This window comes from Garra rufa, chromosome 13, assembly GCF_049309525.1.
Source record: "Garra rufa chromosome 13, GarRuf1.0, whole genome shotgun sequence".
Lineage (NCBI taxonomy): Eukaryota > Metazoa > Chordata > Actinopteri > Cypriniformes > Cyprinidae > Garra > Garra rufa.
In genome coordinates this window covers 35,194,679-35,216,770 of record NC_133373.1, presented here as the reverse complement: position 1 = coordinate 35,216,770, position 22,092 = coordinate 35,194,679, and the positions used below count along the sequence as shown (strand labels likewise).

The window sequence follows — 22,092 nt, the reverse complement described above, 5'->3', positions numbered from 1 at the left end:
TTAATACTGCTCGTATGTATCTTTACCACCTGTTGTCTGTCAAAATATTGTGCCCATACTAAGCTTGCTAAGTCCTTCTCTATATGATTTAGCAGCTTCCACACTTTTTTCAGTGGTTTAGACAGCATAAGTTAGCAGAACAATGTATTCAGTAGTAGATTAACCGTGCATTATCTGTGCATTCCATGCTGTTGTTTATATCCGATTGTCAATAGCCGCAACGTAAGTGCAAAAAAAAAAATAACCAGAAGAATAAAAACATGCATTAGTGTACTACAAACCAGCGTGTTCATAATTAAAATAATACATTACAATAATATAGTAAGACAATTTGCAAATATCAAGCAGCAAAACGAGCTGTTTTGTGTCTTAAAAAAACTTAAAAAGTTTTCACTGCCTGGCTCTTAATGCATCTGTAATAGTTGCATATGAGTCACTTGCATACGAGTCCCCCCCTCTGTTGGAAAGGGTTGAAATACACAAAAACCAAAACCAAACAATTTGTGGGACTTGAAGAATTTGTAAGGACAACAGTCAGTTTAACTGTTCAGGACAAATGAGGGACTCATGAACAACAGTATTAAGAACCAAGGGGATGTAAACTTTTGAACGGGGTCATTTTTATACATTTTCTCTTGCGGACTATATGTAAATATATTTTATGTGAAATATCTTATTCAGGTAGGTTCTAAATAAACAACATGCATTTTGAATGATCCCTCTTATTTTGGTAAAATAATTAACATTTTTAATCACTTTGAAAGGGGGGTGTAAACTTTTGACCTCAACTGTCTATTACATAAGCCTATTCATTATTTTTATACATATATTAACCAATAATTTGAGCAGAGTTTAGGTGCTGATTATTATATGTAAAAGAAAATGCAATTTTTATTATAACTGTAATGTACCAAGTATTTTCCATTTAGAAAATACATATACCAAAATATTTCCAGCTAACTTGGTATCAGAAACTTTAACTTTAATTAAATGCAAAATTAATTTATAATAATTAAAATAATTGAATGTAAAATCTCTATCAATACCCAGTGATATTTTGAAACTCCAATGAGAACATAATCTGGGTTTCAAACCTTTAATAAGATATCATGTTGAGTGATTACAATGCACTTGTCAAAAGGCAAAATATAACACTGCCATATTTAAAAAAAAAAAAAAAAAAAAAAAAAAAAAAAAAAAAAAGTATGCTGCCATCAAGAAAATGACCAGTGTGCCTAATACAATAAAAGGTAAAGCAAAACACAAGTCATCTATTCAGGTTTTATCAGCAAAGGATAATATATTCAGTGCAAAACATTGTTCAACACACACATCGGCTACAAGCGTAAAATGAATGTTGCGCAAACAACTAACATGTGCAAGTTGCAAAAGGATTAGCACTGTTACAGTCAAACATTACAGTCATGTTCATGGTGCAAATCATCAGGAAGCGAAAAGCATGACAAAATGCCTGTAATTTTTTCCCATGCTAATTCAACACTGTATATGTGCGTTTTATAGGAAACTATGAATGTCATGGTTTATGGAAAAAAACATGACCTGCATTTTTACTATTCTTCACAAATAACTTAAGATACATTTCATTTATTTTTATTTTTTTTTAAACCATACAGCGATTATTAATCAAGGTTACATTACCCTTAATTTAGTAGAACACATTCTTGAAGGAAATATTAACATCACATCACAGGAAGCCCAAGCCATGTTCTTCACTTATTTCTTGAACAAATAAACACCTTCATAAAAGCATGCAAGGTTAAAAAGAAAAAACACATGTAGGGCCGGCTAAACGAACAAAACACTCACAAGTATTTACATTTAGACCCTTCTATCCCTATACATGTGGGTATTCACATGAGTAACGTCAGATTCTAATTGCAAGCTTTTATTTTTTATCTTAGTCGAAGTCACGGTTGGTGAGGACCAGCGGAGCCACCAGGGTCCACACATACAGAGAGATGCAGATCCAGCTGGAGGTGATCTTCACCCACACAGAGGGCCATTTGCTGGTCATAGTCTCATAGGTAGAGTCAGGGCTAAAAATTTACAGGGAAAAAAAATATAATTAATAATGCCTTTTGAGTTTTTGAAAATAAGCTCTTGATCAGCTTTTAAAATTGGCCTATTGAAACTAAAAACATCATCCCATGGACACATACCTGTACCAGTTTGTCAGTGTCATCATGATGTACAGGGAAGCCAAGAAAAGCATAAAGTGGAAGAAAGAGTAGCTGTAGGTGACTCCATCCTTCTCATTGTCAACGGCACGGTTGCTCCCATCACCCACTTCAAAGTTCTCTGGAGCGGGACCATCCTCGATCAGAGCAGATTCGTCGCTGGTGAGGGTCAGTTTGTTCACTTGAGCATTGCTGGAGTTGCGGATGCTGAGGAAATAAAAAAGGCAAATTTAACTGCTGTGTTAAAAAAAAACAGCAACAAAAATAGGCCTTATCTCTTAACAAAAGACAAACTTTTTTACCTGGAGTACAGCACACACAGCAGGAACAAGATCAAGCCCACAATGCCTTGGGCATCCCACCATTGAACAACACGGTCCTGACCAGCAGGGGTGGTGCTGTTGAGGCCAATAATGCCAAGCAGGCTAGGGTTGCATCTACGGTCTTAAGAGAAAAGGAAATCCTTATTTCGACTTATTTTATGAACAACAGAACTTCAAACACATCTCTCAGTGTCCTTACCAGGCTCATTGGTCATGGCAGACCAGGTCAGATACATGGTGTACAGAGTAACAATGGAGGACTGCAAGAGACCAGACCTGGGTTGGGACTCCTGGAGGATGAAAGGAAAGAAAAGACATCAAGAAATGAAACAACTTAATTTAAGACTTGATGCTCACCTGATATGACACTTTCAAAACTGATCACAGTTCTGTTTTGTATTCATTACCTGGATTTTAGGCAAGATGGACATGACAGATGCACCAACGCAGAGCAGCATGTTGATGCTGATGAAGACTTTGTTCTCAGTGCAGCCATCAGTGTGAGTGTAATACACATAGAACAAGACCAGAGACATCAGCGACAGAGCGTAGTTGATGGCTGTGGCAGACAGAAGAGCTACGGATGGTAGGAAAAAAAATTACGTGATTATGTTAGAACAATACAATCTATCTCATTTACAACTGCATACACTGTAAGAAGCATCTAAACCTAAAACAGGACAATGTCTTTATAAATATGATGTTTTATATATAAAAATAAATGTTCTATTTATGACTTTAAATATGCCATTTTTATGTGAAAGTATGGAAGCCAGTTATGGACACTGGATGAAAAAGAAAAAAAGGTAACTGCGACTTTTTTTCTTGCAATTACAAGTTTACATCTCACAATTTACTTTTTTTTTCTCAGAACTGCGTGATATAAACTTGCAATTGCGAGTTATAAAGTCAGAACTGCGAGACATAAACTCATATCTTTAATTCTGAGAAAAAAAGTCAGAATTGTACATTTATCTCGTAATTCTGACTTCATAACTCACAATTGTGAGATTATATCACAATTCTGAGAAAAAAGGTCACAATTGCAAAACTGACTTTATTTGTCGCAATTGTTAGGTTACATCTCGCAATTATTTTATTCCCAGTTATTAATTATTCTCGGAATTACAAGTTTATATAAAAAAGACAGAGTTGCAAGTTTACATTTTGCAATTCTGAGAAATAAAGTCAGAATTGTGAGAAAAAAAAGTCAGAGTTGAATATCTCGCACTATTCTGACTCTGTTATAATTCCGACTTTATAAATCCCAATTGTGAGTTCATCACGCAATTCTGACCTAATTTTTTTTAGAATGGCGAGTTTATATCTCGAAATTCTGACTTCACAATTGTGAAATTTTATTACAATTCTGAGAAAAAAGGTCATCGAGTTCTTGCAAGTCTGACTTTATTTGTTGCAATTGTTAGTTTATATCTCGCAATTCTGACTTCATTTCTCAGAATGGTGAGTTTATATCTCGAAATTCTGACTTCAAAACTCACAATTGTAAAATGTTATCACAATAGTGAGAAAAAAGTCAGAACTGCGAGTTATTATTATAGACTTTATTTCTCACAATAGCGAGTTTATATCTAAAAATTTAAACTTCATAACTCACAATAGCCAGATTATATCACAATTCTAAGAAAAAAAGAGAATTGTGAGAAAAAAAAGTGAGAATTGAATATCTCGCCAGTCTGACTTTATTCCTCAGAATAGCGACTTTATATCTCAAAATTTTGACTTCATAACTCACAATTGTAAAATCCTATCACAATAGTCAGAAAAAAAGTCAGAATTGCGAGAAAAAAGTCAGAACTGCGAGTTTTCATTTTGTTTTCTCACAATAGCGAGTTCACGTCTCAAAATGTAAACTTCATAACTCACAATCCTAAGAAAGAAAGTCAGAATTGTGAGAAAAAAGTGAGAATTTAATATCTCGCCAGTCTGACTTTGTCACAGAATAGCGAGTTTATATCTCGAAATTTTGACTTCATAACTTCTAATTGCGAAATTATATCACAATTCTGAGGGAAAAAAAAGTTTTGCGAGAGAAAAAAAAAGTAATAAGTAATTTTTTTTTATTTAGTGGTGGAAATAGGCTTCCATATGAAAGATATAAACTACCATGTAAAAACTGAAAACTTGTTATAATACTTCACAATATTACTTTTTACTGTAAAATAAATAAAAATGCAGCCTTGCTGAGAGACTAAGAGCTAAGAGACATTTCAAAAACAAGAAAAAAATAAAATCAAGCTCTTTTAATGCCTACCTGCATACCAGCAACGAGAGTTTCCCTCCTCCATTTTCTCCACCCAGGACTCGTTCCAAGAGTGAGCAAAGTCGATCAAAAGCACCAGCTGGATGAGGATGAAACAAAAAGCTCCAGCCATGCCTACGTAAAACCAGACTGGAAGAGACCCAGCAGAAGATCATCATTAGATCCTCACAAATAAATTAAAGGAACAACTCAAGTATGCCTAATCTCACTCTCTCATTGCTTAAGATGGCTGAACAATGTGTGGTTTTTGCTATCATTTATAATAAATCTCACTGCAGACTATATAATGTATATTTCATGTCAAACTATATCACATATTTAGCCGTTAGTTTTTAATTTTTAATGGTCACCGCTGACAGTGGCTATTTAAAGTCAAAACCTTTCACATTTACATTGTAATCATGTAATTACATGCATATTTCATATTTAAGGCAATAAAAAATAAAAAATTACCTGTAGTAAAAGGGCCTTCAGGAATGAAGAAAGCTCCAATTGTAATAGCAGTGGCAGCCGCAAACTTAAAGAACCAAAACCTGTAAAAGACAAGAATATTTAGAAGATTGCTGAAGCTCAATGAGACATTTCTGAATTTATTTGCATGTTTTAAATGCTGCTAAACCTGTCTTGCTTATAAGAATTCAAATCAACTTTTGAGTTATAGGTCAAGACTTTAACCTTTAGGTCAGTCTGTCGCCTACATACCCATTATGCACAGCCGCTCTTGGATCCTGGCTGCTCTTGACCTTTACCATGATGAGAGAGAAAAGCAGGAAGAACATGGCCATTCCAAAGCACACACGATACACAGCCTTATAGCCCACCAGAACATCGCAGTTCACATGACCTTCAACTCCTGGAATGGATGACCCCATTCCTCCTTCACAAAAGCCTGGAATCTGCAGTGACGTAAAAAACATAAATTTTCAGAATGCTTCAGCTGCAACTCTGTAAAACTTGCAAAATGCAAAACTTGAAACGTTTAGGGTCACCTTCTTCAGATGCCCCTCCATGCCTGGCATGAGCATGATGCAGGCGATGCCCACACCCAGCAGCATAAAAAAGGCATAGATCAGTCGAGTGACGGTGGAGTTGTTTCCACTCGGGCAGCATCTGCACAGCAGGCAAGGAGCACTGCCACAAAGGCAAGGAATCTGCAGAGGCGTTTAAAATAAGCACATTAAAGGTAATGTAAGCCATTTCAGATGTTTTCTAACTTCAACCACGCACTACCTCTTCAAATCTGCAGATTTTGTTGTTTACAGACTCTAGAGCCGTCATACTTGTGGTATCTCAGGATACATATTCCAGTAAAATCTGTCAGGTAAGTATGGTACCCAAAATACATATACAGTGGTGTGAAAAAGTGTTGGCCCCCTTCATTTATTTTTTTTTTTTTTGTATGTTTGTCACACTTTAACGTTTCAGATCATCAAACAAATTTAAATATAAATCAAAGATAACGCAAGTAAACACAACATGCAGTTTTTGAAAGAAGTTTTTTTATTATGAAGGGAAAACAAAATCCAAACCCACATGGCCCTGTGTGGAAAAGTGTTTGCCCCCTAAACTTAATAACTGGTTGGGCCACCCTTAGCAGCAACAACTGCAATCAAGCGTTTGTGATAACTTGCAATGAGTCTGGCAGAATCACTCATCTTGGCAGAATTGTTGAAATTCAGCCACATTGGAGGGTTTGGAGCATGAACTGCCTTTTAATGTCATGCCACAGCATCTCAATAGGATTCAGGTCAGGACTTTGACTAGGCCACTCCAAAGTCTTCATTTTGATTATTCTTCAGCTATTCAGAGGTGGATTGCTGGTGTGTTTTGGATCATTGTCCTGCTGCAGAACCCAAGTTCGCTTCAGCTTGAGGTCACAAACAGATGGCCAGACATTGTCCTTCAGGATTTTTTGGTAGGCAGCCAAATTCATGGTTCCATTTGTCGCAGCAAGTCTTCCAGGTCCAGAAGCAGCAAAACAGCCCCAGACCATCACACTACCACCACCATATTTTACTGTTGATATGATGTTCTCAGTCCACAGAGTATTTTCCCAAAAGTCTTGGGGATCATCAAGATGTTTTCTGGTAAAACTGAGACGAGCCTTTATGTTCTTTTTGCTCAGCAGCGGTTTTCGTCTTGGAACTCTGCCATGCAGGCCATTTTTGCCCAGTCTCTTTTTTATGGTGGAGTCATGAACACTGACATTAACTGAGGCAAGAGAGGCCTGCAGTTCTTTAGATGTTGTTGTGGGGTCTTTTGTGATTCTTGGATGAGTCGTTGCTGCGCTCTTGGGGTAATTTTGGTCAGCCACTCCTGGGAAGGTTCACCACTGTTCCATGTTTTCGCCGTTTGTGGATAATGACTCTCACTGTGGTTCGCTGGAGTCCCAAAGCTTTAGAAATGGCTTTATAACCTTTTCCAGACTGATAGATCTCAATTACTTTCTTTCTCATTTGTTCCTGAATTTCTTTGGATCTCAACATGATGTGTAGCTTTTGAGGATCTTTTGGTCTACTTCACTTTGTCAGGCAGGTCCTATTTAAGTGATTTCTTGATTGCGAACAAAGGGCCATGTGGGTAGGGATGCACCGATCCGTATCGGCCGATCACTTGCGCGTTTTGTCAGTAAAGCCGGTTCTGTAATCAGCGGTAAATGCCATCAGGTGCGTGATTTCACGTTGAGCCGTATATACTACACACAGCTGTTGTTCACTGACGAGCTGCGCACATTCACACTGATAATGAACATTGATTTGCGCAGCTCGTCGGTAAACAACGGCTGTGTGTAGTATATACGGCTCAACGTGAAATCACGCACCTGATGGCATTTATCGCTGATTACAGAACCGGCTTTACTGACAAAACGCGCAAGCATGATCGGCCGATTCGTATCGGTGCATCCCTACATGTGGGTTTGGATTTTGTTTTCCCTTCATAAATAAACCCTTCATTTAAAAACTGCATGTTGTGTTTACTTGTGTTATCTTAATATTTAAATTTGTTTGATGATCTGAAACATTAAAGTGTGACAAACATGCAAAAACATAAAAATCAGGAAGGGGGCCAACACTTTTTTACACCACTGTATATAGTAAGCATTGGATAAGTCATAACTAGACATGCATTGTGCATGATAAGTGTAATATCAATTTTTTTTTTTTACATTATTCATTGATAAATGACACTATTTTTTTCTTTAACCAAAAAAAAATCAAAACATTACAAATTAATGTATGCATTAAATGTGCTATTAATAAATAAATAAATGTAATAAAACATTCTCATTGTCCAATAAGATGCCAAATGAATCATCTCTTGACAAAAACAACTTTATTCTGCAAAATAAGCAGGGCTGGGTGACGAATAAACATGGTGACTTCAAAGTGACTCATATCAGTGCTTAAAAAAATAGTCTAATTAAAGAGGCCTTATCCGTCATTTGTCCTCGGAGTAAAACACCAGGCAAAGCTTGTGCCTAAATTTGTCTGGCTTTACATAACAAAAACAGAGTGTTTAGATGTGATCAAATCCTTCCTAAAATAAATGTCTGGACAAACATCTTATAAAAACATTCACACTACTAAATCTTAGACTCCTTAAGAACATTACGGTTTTTTTAATTATTTTGTTTTATGTTTCTAAAGAAGTCTTCTATGCGCTATATACCTTGTTAATGAATACAAGTTAATTTTATGAAGTGTTATTAAACAGTTAATCGTGCTACATAGCCTCAGGCCACATATTTCCTCATCTCTCCCCTGTGTGTGTGTGTGTGTGTGTGTGTGTGTGTGTGTGTGTGTGTGTGTGTGTGTGTGTGTGTGTGTTTATGACATGTGCTGACATCTAATCGGTGTTTTGATGTCGCAACACCTGAAATCTTAACAAACGTGTGACCTTCTTAGAAAACCTCATGTTATGGTAGAAGATTTTACGTAAGCTTGTTCCATTTTAAACCCCACAAAAACATATCAAACAATGAGTTGCTGTCATGCTCATTATAGCCGACAAAACATTGTTTATTTCTGATTATTTGGCTGCAATTACGAGAAAAGTCTATCATATGTGTAAAATATATAACACATATATAATAACACATAATTGTAGTGGATCAATACAAAAACATTCTGTGCTTCATCACAACAAGGGAACCACCCTACATGACATTGTAGATTTCGTAAAGCAAAAACAACTGATTCGAATCAAACCAAACCAAATGAATTAATATGCTGTATGTTATGTTTCATTTATTGTAATTATTCAACAGATTCAGTGGGTTTTATGAATTTAGAGCATCGGGCCCAGACACCATTTTCTCTTTCGTTTCTTTTCGTGGCGGATGTCATTGGCATCATATGATAAACTCGCCGAAAACCAAATTCTTATTTTCCTTCGCACATCTACTCGATTATATTTATATTTCATCAGTATATTAATATGTAAGCTTACCCAACTGGCCATGGAACAAAGCCCAAGTACGGCCCCCATGTTTAGCGGTGATGTGCGATGTTTCTCCGGACGGGTTTGAAAATGGACGCTGTGTGTTTACAATGTAGCTCCGCTGTGTGGTGAAGCCGGAAACCACAGATTAGTTTGACATTCAACATTTCAAAATAAAACTGCGGTCATTTACAATAAGCTACAATATAAAGTCTCAGTCTAAAACAAAAAAGATAGGAATACAAAAACACAAAACAATTCATAATAAAAAAGTAATTAAAAAAAAAACTGCGAAAAATTTCAAAAATATAGTAGGCTAATAAAAAATGGAGGACAGGTGCTGTTGTTTGATGTCAATTGTAGGCTAGCCTTATTCACTCAATTGTTGTAAATTGCACACAGTTATTCTTTCATATTCATTATTTAGCCATCTGTTTGAAATTTCTCAAAGTACTCAAGGATACAAAATGTACCTGTGAACAAAAATGGAAGTCTCAAATAATGTTAACCATAGACCTAATTTTACATAAATGTAGACTTTCTATTCGTAAACCTATAGAAAATTCCAGAGGGAATCCATGACCCAAAAACAAACTGAATGGCTCCTTTCACAGACTAAATCTTGTTTATGTGGCCCTTTAAGAATGGAAACTTCCAGCTATATTTTCATATGGTTCAGTATTGTTTCTAGCTTCATAACCATTGTTTATATTTTTATGTTTTTTTTTTTCCTTTGTAAGTTGTTTAATAATCTAGGATTGATGTCCATGTATATACTTTTTGTTTTCAGTTGTGTCATGTTAATCATATATATCACATTAATATAAAAATATCACAGAAATTTTCACAGCAACATGATTACATAAGAAGTATACAATAGAATACAATAGAATAGATTAGTTATGACAACTTTTAAAATAGAACTGATATAGTTGAAGTCAAAAGTTTACATACACCTTGCAGAATCCCAATAGGGTCTGGCTGCAGACCTGCACCTCCACTGCCAGACCTGCACTCTCAGACCTGCACTCTCCGTCACCCAAACTTCCTCTGCAGGTGACGTCACTTGCAATCGACACCTGCACACTACGGTACCTGCGACGTCACTTGCAATCGACACAAAAAACCGCAAATAAGTTTCCAGTCGTTCGTTTGCGTTGCCAAAGACGCTGTATCGAAGCTGTTATATGGTTTAAAGTACCCGTTGCCAATAAAGACGCAGTAATGATGCTGTTAAATGGTTTAAAGTACTTTAGTAGTATAACCAGACAGAAACTTTCCCCCCAGTTATTTTTTGCTGCTTGTTTATCATAGGAGTATAATGTTGTACTTTATCATTCAAGTAGGCTACAACTATATTACATTACCAAACTATAACATTAACAAAAATTAAGCAGATGCAATTTTTTATTTTAGTTTTTTATTGTAAGCTAGTTACAAAGAGACAGACTATTTACTATTATTTTGAAAACTAGCAATAGTTTTATAAAATAGTAATATAAAAATAAGTAAAAGCTTAAAACACTTCCACAACAAATAAAAACAGAACAGAAAGAATGCAAAGAGGCAAATTATGTATTTTCTTTTATTTCTGCAAAGAAGCACATTATGCATTTCCTTCCTTTTCAGTTTGACAGAATACTTTCAGATTCATAACATCAACTACATGTTCAAGGAAGAAGTCAATGTCCTTCATCGCAGTAAAGATAAAGCTGAAAGGTTCCAGAGCAACAAGTCTGTCCTCTGAAAATTCAGCCTTCTGTAATTTGTCCATGGCCTCATCAACATCTTCATCCTCCATGCAGAGTACTTTGGGCAGCTGAACAGAACCAAGCAGCACACTTGGCTGTTCCAAACATATATACGTATACGTAGATACCCCATTGGACCGCTCCAAGCACATAGATGCGTCCGCCATATTGCAGCGGTCCACTAGACGTCATTCACCATACTGTAGGTTCGCAGACCAACGGCTTTGCAGGACTGTTATATTTCGAATATTCAGTGATTACTATGGTGATTTACCTAGATCTATGGGTGAATGACGTCAACTGGACCGCAGCAAAATGGCGGACGGCTTACGTATAAAGGCCCATAGAAACAGTCGCTAATGAGGCATCTACGTATATATATCTATGGTTCCAAACACCACTTGCTGGCTTTATTTAAATCTCCCATCAGTTGATTCTGTAAAATAACACAAAGAACAAGAGAGATACAAATGTAAGATACCAAAAACATTAATTCAGTATTGTGCAAAAAAAAACAATTACTTGTTACTAGTCCTGTAACAAAATAATGTACCTCTTGTGATGATTCCATCAGTACATCTATACTTGCATCATCTGCCTAAGAGCAGGATAGAAGAAACCAGTTATACACACACATACATATATTTATAATATATAAAATGTCACTCAAATGAAGTAATCTGAATTGAGAAGAGTAGGAGCAGAAGAAAACATCAAATGTGGTGCTTTACAATGTTTCACACTACCTGTTTTGCTAATAAAAACACCACATTTAATTGTCTCATTCTACTTATATTATCAGTAACACAACAATCACTTCCACTAAACTATACAGTAGTTTACGTGTAAGCTATATAATTAACTTACGAAAGCATATATACCATTCTGTTCAGTAGTTTAGCTTACTTTAAATGTATTTAAGTCAGTGACGGAGTGGTTGACTAGTTAGGCTATACAGCTTAGGGCTGCTCGATTTCAACAAAAATCATAATCACGATAATTTTGGTCAATATTGTAATCACGATTTTTTAAACGATTATGACAGGGTCCAAAACTTTCTATAGTAATTAATTTAGATAGCAATACAGCGAAAAAGATTAAAAAAAAAAAAACAGTGATTAAAAAAATATTTTTCTGAATACTTTTCTGCAAGTCTAAAGTAGTCTAACAATACTACATAAATTAAATGTAATTATTTGAATGTAAAATAAAACTGCATCTTCACTGTAATAGTTACATCCTTTGTGTCTGATTAAAACTACAAACGTCCTTCATTCAAAAGCAGTGTTGCGCTTAACCGCACGGACCCAAACACACGTTTTTTAATTTCAACTGTTTATGGTCATTTAACTGACAAGCGTTTACATGAATAATCAACAAGCGCCTCATTTTCAAATATTTTTGCGTGTATTTGACCGTTTAGGCGCGCACCTGAGTTAAAATATAACTTTACAAGTCCATGTTCGGCTCCGTCTTTGAGCGCATTCAAAAAACACCGCAACTTTTCCTACGCGCTATTAAAAACATAACATCAAAGAAACATGAATAAATCAAGCATGTCCCGTTTTATGAAAGTCACGTAACATGATTTTGCTGATTTGCATGTGAAATTAGGCTTTTATGGAAGAGCGAAAGCGCACCACTGGAAAGGGGGCGGAGTGGGGCACAATAATCGTTTCATCTCGATTACTGCATTTTCATGATCGTTTGAAGCAAAAATTTATTAATTGCACAGCCCTAGCTAATGCAACTTTTTAAACACAACCAGTGAGCAGCGAACACGTTGGCAAACATAATTTTGTATATCAGAATACAATCTAATAAAACGTATAATAAACATACACATATGTACTTACAGCAATGATTCTTGAACGAATTCAGAAGTTATTCTCAATCCAACACGTCCCACTACACGCAGATTGCAAATAGCGCAGGTACCGTAGTGTGCAGGTGTCGATTGAAAGTGACGTCACCTGCAGAGGAAGTTTGGGTGACGGAGAGTGCAGGTCTGAGAGTGCAGGTCTGACAGTGGAGGTGCAGGTCTGCAGCCAGACCCTTCTCGCAGAATCTGCAAAATGTTAATTATTTTACCAAAATAAGAGGGATCATACAAAATGCATGTTATTTTTTATTTAGTACTGACCTGAATAAGATCATTTACATAAAATACATTTACATATAGCCCACAAGAGAAATAATAGATTAATTTATAAAAATGACCCTGTTTAAAAGTTTACATACACTTGATTCTTAATACTGTGTTGTTACCTGAATGATTTTTTTTTTGTTTGTTTGCTTGTTTGTTTAGTGATAGTAGTTTATGAGTCCCTGGTTTCTCCTGAACAGTTAAACTGCCCGCTGTTCTTCAGAAAAGTTCTTCAGGTCCCACAGATTCTTTGATTTTGCATCATTTTTGTGTATTTAAACCTTCTCCAACAATAACTGTATGATTTTGAAATCCAGGACAACTGAGGGACTCATGTGCAACCATTACAGAAGGTTCAAAAGCTCACTGATGCTCCTGAAGGAAAAACGATGCATTAAGAGCTGGGGGTGAAAACTTTTGAACCGAATGAGGATGTGTACATTTTTCTTATTTTGCCTTAATATCATATTTCTTTCATTTAGTACTGCCCTTCAGAAACTACAGTACGTATCTACATGTTCTCCAGAAGACTAAATAAGTTAAATTAATGCATCTTAATGCATCGTGTTTCCTTCTGAAGCATCAGTGAGCGTTTGCAGAAGGTTGGTAAAATAATTAACATTTTGCAGATTCTGCAAGGTGTATGTAAACTTTTGACTTCAACTGTATATTCATCTTTGACTCGGTTCACTCTTGTTTTTTTTTTAATCTTACAATAAATCTTGAGATCTACAGTCAATTTATTTGCCTTTAAGAGGTTTCAAATGCAATATAAGAAATGCTTTTTATTTATTATTATAAAATAAACCTCAATAACAAGGTATTTAGAAAGTGTGCAGCTATTCTACACACTGGGAGAAAAGGCAAAGTACTGAAGTTCACATGTGAAATCAAACGTCTCCATAATTAATGCATGAAAAATGATTCTGTAATGCGATAGAAACCAAGAAAATCTGGACTGAGTTAATGGAAACAGCTGTGCAGTCATGGAAGTCAAGCTGTTGCTAAGTCCAGGTAATAATTGGCACGGAGGCAAATGATTAAGTAAAAGGAAGCTCTAGAATATCTGTGTTCTGAGAAGGTCGCTCCGGGAAATGTTATCGGTCAAAGTCTGATGTGAATGTCGGATTTGTATGCACTATTTTTAGGAGCAGCATATTATTTTAAATGGTTACGGCAGTAAAATTCATCCACTGAGATGTTTTCTCCCAACATTAAGTCTTCTGCAAGTCTTGTCTTTTTGTAGCTAGTTATTGGATTAAACGTATTTACATTTTCCATTTCCACAGCCAATTTAAAATGACTTCTATCTCTAGGCTTATTTGTGAGATGAAGCAGAAGTGATACTTTACATAAGAGCTGTAATTGGCCCAGAATGTCTTATGAAAGAGCCACCAGTCTGTGATATCCTTGGTCAGCCTATAATATCTCCAAACCAGGGAAAGTGACAAGTGGCAAATGTGTAATTCTGGAATCATTTCCATTTTAAAGTTAATATCCTTTACGTACAGTTCATGTCTTTCTGAAAATAGATATAGTACATAGTTAAAATCTGTTAATATGGAATATATTAACAGATTTTAACTATGTACTATATCTATTTTAAACTATCTACTACTAGTTTTGATCAGTAAATCTAGTCATTTGTTTAAACACCTTTGACTTGAAGGCTTTAGTTGAGTTTCTTTTTCTTTTTTTTGTACCATACAAACCAACCAAATCATAATTATGCAAAGAAACAAACGGTTATTCAGTTTGGTAACTGCAATTTCTCCCTCTGGTTCCTGCGCCGTCTGCCTTTTCTCAATAGAGCTGAGTTGCCTTTTTCATTGTTAATCAGTCCTTCATAAATTTTTCAGGACAAAATCTCTTTTAGTCACTCTTTTAGATAAATACTCTTTTGGTCTACAGTGATCCTCCATCACGTCATAATTAAACACATGCCCTTGGGCCACCAGAGTTCATTTTATTTTTGGAATTGACAAATGGGATGAAGTGGCTGCAGTGTGGTCGTGTGGAGCAGGATTGTACAGAAGGAACTATCTTCGGCCAGTTCAGAGGGTTAAAGCTCTGTTTGTTAAAGGGGAGGATTGTGGTTGCATAAGGTGCTTAAGGTAGTTGTAAAAAACAGATCACCGTGTGACCCGCAGGGCGGTGGGTCACCGAGTTAGTATCTGGTAAAAATAGAGCACAGGGTGTCAGCTTTTATTATGCAAGGGCTACATTCAAGACATATGCAAATAGGAATATATATACTGATGTTCAAAAGTTTGGGATCAGTAGATCTGTAATGTTTTTTAATGAAGTATTTTCTGCTTATCAAGGCTGTTTATTTGATTAGAAAAAACACTAACATTGTGAAATATTATTGTTATTTAAACAAATGGTTTTCTATATTAATATACTTTAAAATAGAATTTATTCCTGTGATGCAAAGCTGAATTTTCAGCATCATTACTCCAGATTTCAGAATCAAATGATCCTTCAAATCATTCTAATACTCTGATTTATTAGCTGAGTAACTGTGATCCTTTTTTCAGGATTCTTTGATGAATAAAATGTTAAAAAGAACAGCATTTATTTAAAATAGAAATCTTTTCTAACAATATACACTACCGTTTAAAAGTTTGGGGGGTCAGTACATTTTTTTCTTTCATTTTTGAAAGAAATTAATACTTTTATTCAGCGAGGATGTATTAAATCGATCAAAAGTGATAGCAAAGACTTATGCTGCTAGAAAATATTAATATTTTGAATTTTTTTAAACTTCTAAACTTTTTATTCATCAAAGAATCCTGAGAATAAATAAATAAATTCCAATAAATAAATAAATATAACAACAGTTTCAACACTGATAATAAATCAGCATATTAGAATAATTTCTGAAGGATCATGTATCACTTAAGACTGAAATAATGGCTGATGAAAATTCAGCTTTGCATGACAGGAATAAATTATATTTTAAAGTTATATTTTAAATAGAAACCATTAATTTATATTGTAATAACATTTCGCAGTACTATTGTTTTTTTTCTGTATTTTTGATCAAATAAATGCAGCATAAATACAAAAAAGATTACAAGTCTTACAGATCCCAAACTTTTGAACAACAGTGTATACACACACACACACACACACACACACACACACACACACACACACACACACACACACACACACACACACACACACACACACACACACACACACACACACACACACACACACACACACACATTCCCATTTACATATTAAATATATAATTGTTTGTGGATTAATTAAAGCGTCTATTTTTATATAACATAATATAATATAATATAATATAATATAATATAACATAATATAATATAATATAATATAATATAATATAATATAATATAATATAATATAATATAATATGATATAATACACTAATATAACTTTAAAACATTTGTGATATAATCACAAGAAGCTATAATTTTTGCACATACAATTACATATGTATATAATAATAATATAAATAATAATTTCCATATTTTAAATAACGTAATTTCGTAATTTCCTGTGTCTAAAGTTCAACTATAAATAAACACTTTTCAATATCTAAAGTGTAACTATGACAGGCAGCGTCTGGCTATGCGCGCTCTCGTGTGATGTCAGCGGCGCGCGAGGTAGTTGTGCTCGCTCGCGCAGGACTCAGTGTCAGAGAGAAGGAGAATCACGACGAAGATGGTCTCAATACGCGGAGTTCCCCTCGCGGATAGCCTCTGTTGGTACTGATTCGGAGTGTTCTCCCGGATAGCTCTGCTTCGAGGAGTTGCTTCATATTCGGGGTGAGTAAAAGCCCTGCTGCAGGACTGTCACAAGAAAGACAGAAGGTTAGAGATGTGTCAGATGCTTATGTGGAGAGCATCACTGCGCGCTTTGAAGTTCTCTATGTGCGCTGCTTTATCCAGATGCTCACCGATGCATTACAGCTGTCCGTTCATTTACATGACAAGGACGATAAGTAAATGAATGAACCACGTGTTTTAAACGAGTATGGATGCTAGTTAAACAATCCCAGTTGTCGTGGGGGAAATCTATTGTTCATATTCGAGTGCCTGTTCATATGCACTGATCATGCAATATAGGCTACCCTACGCGTCTGACACATTAAGGAATATACTATGTAAAGACAATTCTTGTTTTTTATTTAGATTTATTTATTGAATATAAATGCCGCTTGCATTTGGATGGTTTACATAGTGAAAAGATGCTGCTGCATGCGAGGTTTAGATGAAAGGTTATGCTAGAACTGAACTGTTGACTTTTTTATTGTCATTATTTATTTCTGGTGTACGTGTGTCCAAAATCACTCTAACCTTAAAATGGATGTAATGAAATGAAATTGTTTTGGTTTCTAACTGGTCTAAGATGGTCATTAGGTGGTCCATGCACCATATTAGACCATGCAGCAACAAACCGGCTGCCACTTGGTCACACTAAGTCGATCAAATTGGTTTTTAGAACATGATTGCTGGTCAACCAGCTAATGACCTGCTCAGACCAGCTAGAAACAGTTCCAAAACAGCTTAAACTGGATTATTGCAGCTGTACATTATACATTTGCATGTAAATGACTCATGACTCTAGTAATGATGCTTCATGGTTGTAAAATAATGCACATAAAAAGCCAGTGTAGCAGTACTGTCCTTTTCAAAGTTATAATTTTAAAACACAAATGTGACCCTGGACGACAAAACCAGTCATAAAGGTATGATTTATACATCATCTGAGCTTCAACAAGCTTTTTATGGATGTATGATTTGTTAGGATAGGACTATATTTGGTACAGCTCTTTGAAAATCTAGAATCTGAGGGTGAAAAAAATCTAAAATTTTGAGAAAATCGCCTTTAAAGTTGTCCAAATGAAGTTTTTAGCAATGCCTATTATAATCAAAAATTAAGTTTTGATATATTTACTAAATATCTTCAGGAAACATTATCTTTACTTAATATCCTAATGATTTTTGGCATAAAAGAAAAATGCATAATTTTGACCAATACAATGTATTTTTGGCTATTGCTACAAATATACCCATGCTACTCAAGAAGGTTTTGTGGTCCAGAGTCACACATAGACAATAATTAAAGTAATTTAAAAAAATGTTAAATGTTTAAAAAGTTCTTAGATCATAAAGAGTTTTATATGTCCATTTCCCCTCATTTTGAATTAATTTTGCTGTTCAGAAGCCCTGGAGAGTATGAGCAGAACAGATACTGTGACATTTGTGATCATTTAATTGCAACATACTAAGTTAAAGGCGGTTAAAGTTGCCTAGGAGACACAGCAGTTTCATTATCTTCTCATCTAGAGGCATTTACTCAAACAGGCACCGTGTCCTTTCTATTCAAACGAGTCCTGCATTTACAGCCTGGCATATGGTTCTTTTGTCCGTTGTTATGGATGCATCTATTTTTGTATACTACACTGGTGTTGTTGGTAACAAAAGATTGTCATGTTGCTGCGCTGTGATAATGGATGAGCCTCCAGCAGGGTTAAATCACACATGAAATTACACATTGATACGTCCCATCTTCCCCCAGAACAGCTCAGTGACCCTCACAAGATTTACTGATAGAGGGCAGGATCTGGTTCTCAAAACCTGTTATTTTTTTATCAACACACTTACTGATAATAATAAGCTGCATGCTAAGAATTAAGGCTGTATTTTGTTTTCTATATAGCAAAATTCATGATAAACTGTTGTAATATAGTAGCCGCCGTAGCCGCCGTTCTACATCTATTAATCTCAATGGCAGAACGCATCACGAAGAGGTGTGTGTATGTTATGCCGTGGTACAGTAGAGCATCTCCTGCTGGGTGCCGCCCATGGAGAATCTATTTTTAATTGGCCTTGTTGATGATAACAGAAACTTTGCAGCAGTGTCTGCTTGTTCGTAAAGTTAATTGTGCTCATGGGACTAGACAGTATCGTTTGGCACAGTTTATTTTCTCCCTTACCGCTGGTGCTGCACATTCACACTTGCTGGTGTGCTTTCACACATATGTCACAAGACCAGCAATTAGACAAAAAAAGCAGATTTGGTGCCCAGACTTGTTGTTTTATTTCTTTAGGCTATTTTAGCACGTAAAGTTGTGGTTTTAACAAAATGCTGCAGTTAGAAAATCTAAAGCCATAAATGGTGTACTGTAATTATATAAAAGGATTGTGACTGTGATATGTTCTACAGTTCTTACAAGTGATACAACTGAGCCATCATCCAATAACTATAAATTACCACTCCAAGTAGTGTTTAATATTAGAATAATCTTATAGATTTTTCTGCGTATATAATTGGGTTCATTGAAAGCATTTTAAGCCATTCATAAATTGATTCCAACATAAAGTCCAGCCACATCAGTAACAGTGCAAGTTCGGGGACAGGACTGTCTGTTTCCTGGCCAATGGCAGTCAGTGGGAGTGTAGGGCTGGATGATATGACCTAAAATCAAAAACCAGATTAATTGAAGGTTTGCATTTACGTCACGATTTGGTCAGTTGGCTGGGCGGCCACATTGGCGATACTCGGATGTAAACAAAAGCATGGATTGCATGGATTGCGGTAAATGTACTACTGAATATGTTATTTATGCTATCTAAACTCTGGAAAAACCATGTGGAAGCTGGTAAATCATATAGGGAATGGCTTAGTAAGCAGGAAAGGGTGCAATATTTTGACAAACTAAAGTTAATAGGTGGTAAAGATACATATGAGCAGTAATAATTAAGATATTAGCCTAATATTTCACCTACTTGACTGGAAATGATAAGAACAAACACGAATGTTGTCAAGATTCTTGCCCTGGAAATCCTGGTTCGGTTCGGCCAACCACAAACGCCTTTTGTTCCTCAGACAGATTTTTGCACTTGTCTACTTGATTTGTTGTAACTTTTGGCAGTCTACAGTACTTCAAATGTTTTTCCTGAAACGACCAATTAGTACAGCCCAAAACATGACAATAATTAACCATTTTCAGCAGCAATAATCAGCAAAATAAGCGAGATTCGTTCATTCAGTGGCATTGCTAACGCTCAGTGCCGCCAATTAGGCCGATGGATGACGCGTTGTAAAAACACTCTATTAAATGTTTTGCCTCAATTACAATTAATTAAAAATGTGTATTATTAATTATTATTCTTTTTTCCCCTAATTATAGATGTTGACATCTTGCCCTGTCACTCTATATGCTATATGCTATAAGTATTTATAAACTCTCACTTCTTACTGGCCATTCACACAGAACACGTCCTTGTGTCTAAAATGCAAGATGCAGCACTCAGAAAAAAAAAAAAAAAACGCAGAATGTCTACTTCGCTATGGTGTCAAATACAAAAGTTGCCATGCTCGCAACGCTTGCCCCGCCTCTGTGGTTTTCTGATTGGTATACTGTTTCGGAACTGACTTTGATGAGTGTGTGAAAGTTATTCAACAATTTCAAGTAAATTCTGTTAACTTGACACAGCGCCTTAAACGCGCCACTCATGTGCGAGATGCTGCAAAAGACTTGAGCGCAATGGCCATACATGTCCATATAGATCCAACTACACACACGGTAGTATGTTTTTAATGGGAAAGTATTAACAGAATTTAAAAAAACGGAAATAACCAACATGGGAAATTTACGTAGGTTGCAAGACCTTCGTTCATCATCGGAACACAAATTAAGATATATTTTGATGAAATCCGAAAGCTTTCTGACACACAATGTTGGAAGTACATTTTGTTAAAGGGTTAGTTCACCCAAAAATGAAAATTCTGTCATTAATTACTCACCCTCATGTCATTCCAAACCATAAGACCTTCATTCGTCTTCGGAACACAAATTAAGATATTTTTGATGAAATCCGAGAGCTCTCTGACCCTCCATAGACAGCAAGGGTTTTACCACGTTCAAGGTCCAGAAAGGTACCAAAAACTTAGTCCATGTGACATCAGTGGTTCAACCGCAATTTTATGAAGCAAACGTTTCTTAGAAACTTAGCTCAGAAACTTTGTGCTAACAAAAAACTGAAGTAACAACTTTATTTAACAATTCTTCTCCTCCAAGGGTCCTACCACATTCAAGGTCCAGAAAGATACCAAGAACATCGAAAAAATAGTCCATGTGAGATCAGAACGTTTGAACGTAAACAAGGCGTATCGTATGTGTTGTGGTGTCCCAGGGTGACGTAGAGGAGAAGAATTGTTAAATACATTTTTTAAGAAATTTATGAGCACAAAAAGTATTCTCATAGCTTCATAAAATTGTGGTTGAACCATTGATGTCACATGGACTATTTTTAAGTTTAAGTTTTTGGTACCTTTTTTGGACCTTGAACGTAGTAGGACCCTTGCTGTCTATGGAGGGTCAGATGGCTCTTGGATTTCATCAAAAATATCTTAATTTGTGTTCTAAAGACGAACAAAGGACTTAGGGTTTGGAACGACATGAGGGTGAGTAATTAATAACAAAATTTTCATTTTTGGGTGAACTAACCCTTTAACAAAATGTACTTCCAACATTGGAGTTCCAATATTACAATATAGACTTTTCTCGCAATTCTAAGAAAAATGTATCTTAATTCTGACATTACATATTGCAACTTTGGTTTTGGTTTCCACCAGGGTAATTTAGTCCACCAGGCAATTGTGTAATTCCACAATTTTTACTTTTTTTTTTTTTTTAGAATTAACAATTATAAACAATTCTGGAAAAAAAAAATTGTGACATAAAAAGTCACAGTTACCTTTTTTTTTTTTTTGTTTTTTTACCTTTTTCTGTGGTGAAAATAAGCTTCCATATACTTCATATACTGCATTTGTTTGTTATTTCAAATTTGCCCCAGGAGTGTGAGGAGGATTGTAGTCAATACAGTAACACACATTCTAATCTAAACAGATTCATGTAATGAGTAAATTGAAACATATTATTGCTTCAATGAAC

The 22,092-nt window shown here is 35.5% G+C and overlaps 2 protein-coding genes and 1 long non-coding RNA gene across 3 annotated transcripts in view; 1 reads left to right on the top strand and 2 right to left on the bottom strand.

Annotated features, from left to right (window-relative positions):
• Positions 1–1,274: 1,274 nt before the first annotated feature.
• On the bottom strand, positions 1,275–10,218 carry serinc1 (serine incorporator 1). Its single transcript, XM_073853009.1, has 11 exons — positions 10,200–10,218; positions 9,255–9,366; positions 5,795–5,956; positions 5,508–5,701; positions 5,259–5,338; positions 4,797–4,934; positions 2,929–3,098; positions 2,721–2,811; positions 2,501–2,642; positions 2,181–2,405; positions 1,275–2,057 (listed from the first exon to the last, which is right to left on the bottom strand). The coding sequence occupies exons 2-11, from the start codon at positions 9,291–9,293 to the stop codon at positions 1,919–1,921; spliced, it is 1,380 nt and encodes a 459-aa protein (XP_073709110.1). The 5' UTR covers positions 9,294–9,366; positions 10,200–10,218; the 3' UTR covers positions 1,275–1,918.
• Positions 10,219–10,816: 598 nt separating this feature from the next.
• Positions 10,817–12,985, bottom strand: LOC141348605 (uncharacterized). The gene is made up of 3 exons (XR_012357520.1): positions 12,853–12,985; positions 11,550–11,594; positions 10,817–11,432 (listed from the first exon to the last, which is right to left on the bottom strand). It is a non-coding gene; the product is annotated as an uncharacterized lncRNA (long non-coding RNA).
• Positions 12,986–16,816: 3,831 nt separating this feature from the next.
• The window catches only part of pkib (protein kinase (cAMP-dependent, catalytic) inhibitor beta), a 38,685-nt gene continuing 33,409 nt past the window's right edge, over positions 16,817–22,092 (top strand). The window contains exon 1 of the mRNA XM_073817081.1: positions 16,817–16,954. The gene's annotated coding sequence lies outside the window, so the exon portion shown is untranslated. The remainder of the gene's footprint in view (positions 16,955–22,092) is intronic.

Bases quoted from the DNA above. Each gene is read 5' to 3' on its own strand.
- serinc1 (XM_073853009.1), bottom strand. From the start codon at position 9,293: ATGGGGGCCGTACTTGGGCTTTGTTCCATGGCCAGTTGG. The intron at 5,339-5,507 runs GTATGTAGGCGA...TGTCTTTTACAG, and splicing joins AGAGCGGCTGTGCATAATGG to GTTTTGGTTCTTTAAGTTTG. The intron at 2,643-2,720 runs GTAAGGACACTG...TTTTCTCTTAAG, and splicing joins TGCCATGACCAATGAGCCTG to ACCGTAGATGCAACCCTAGC.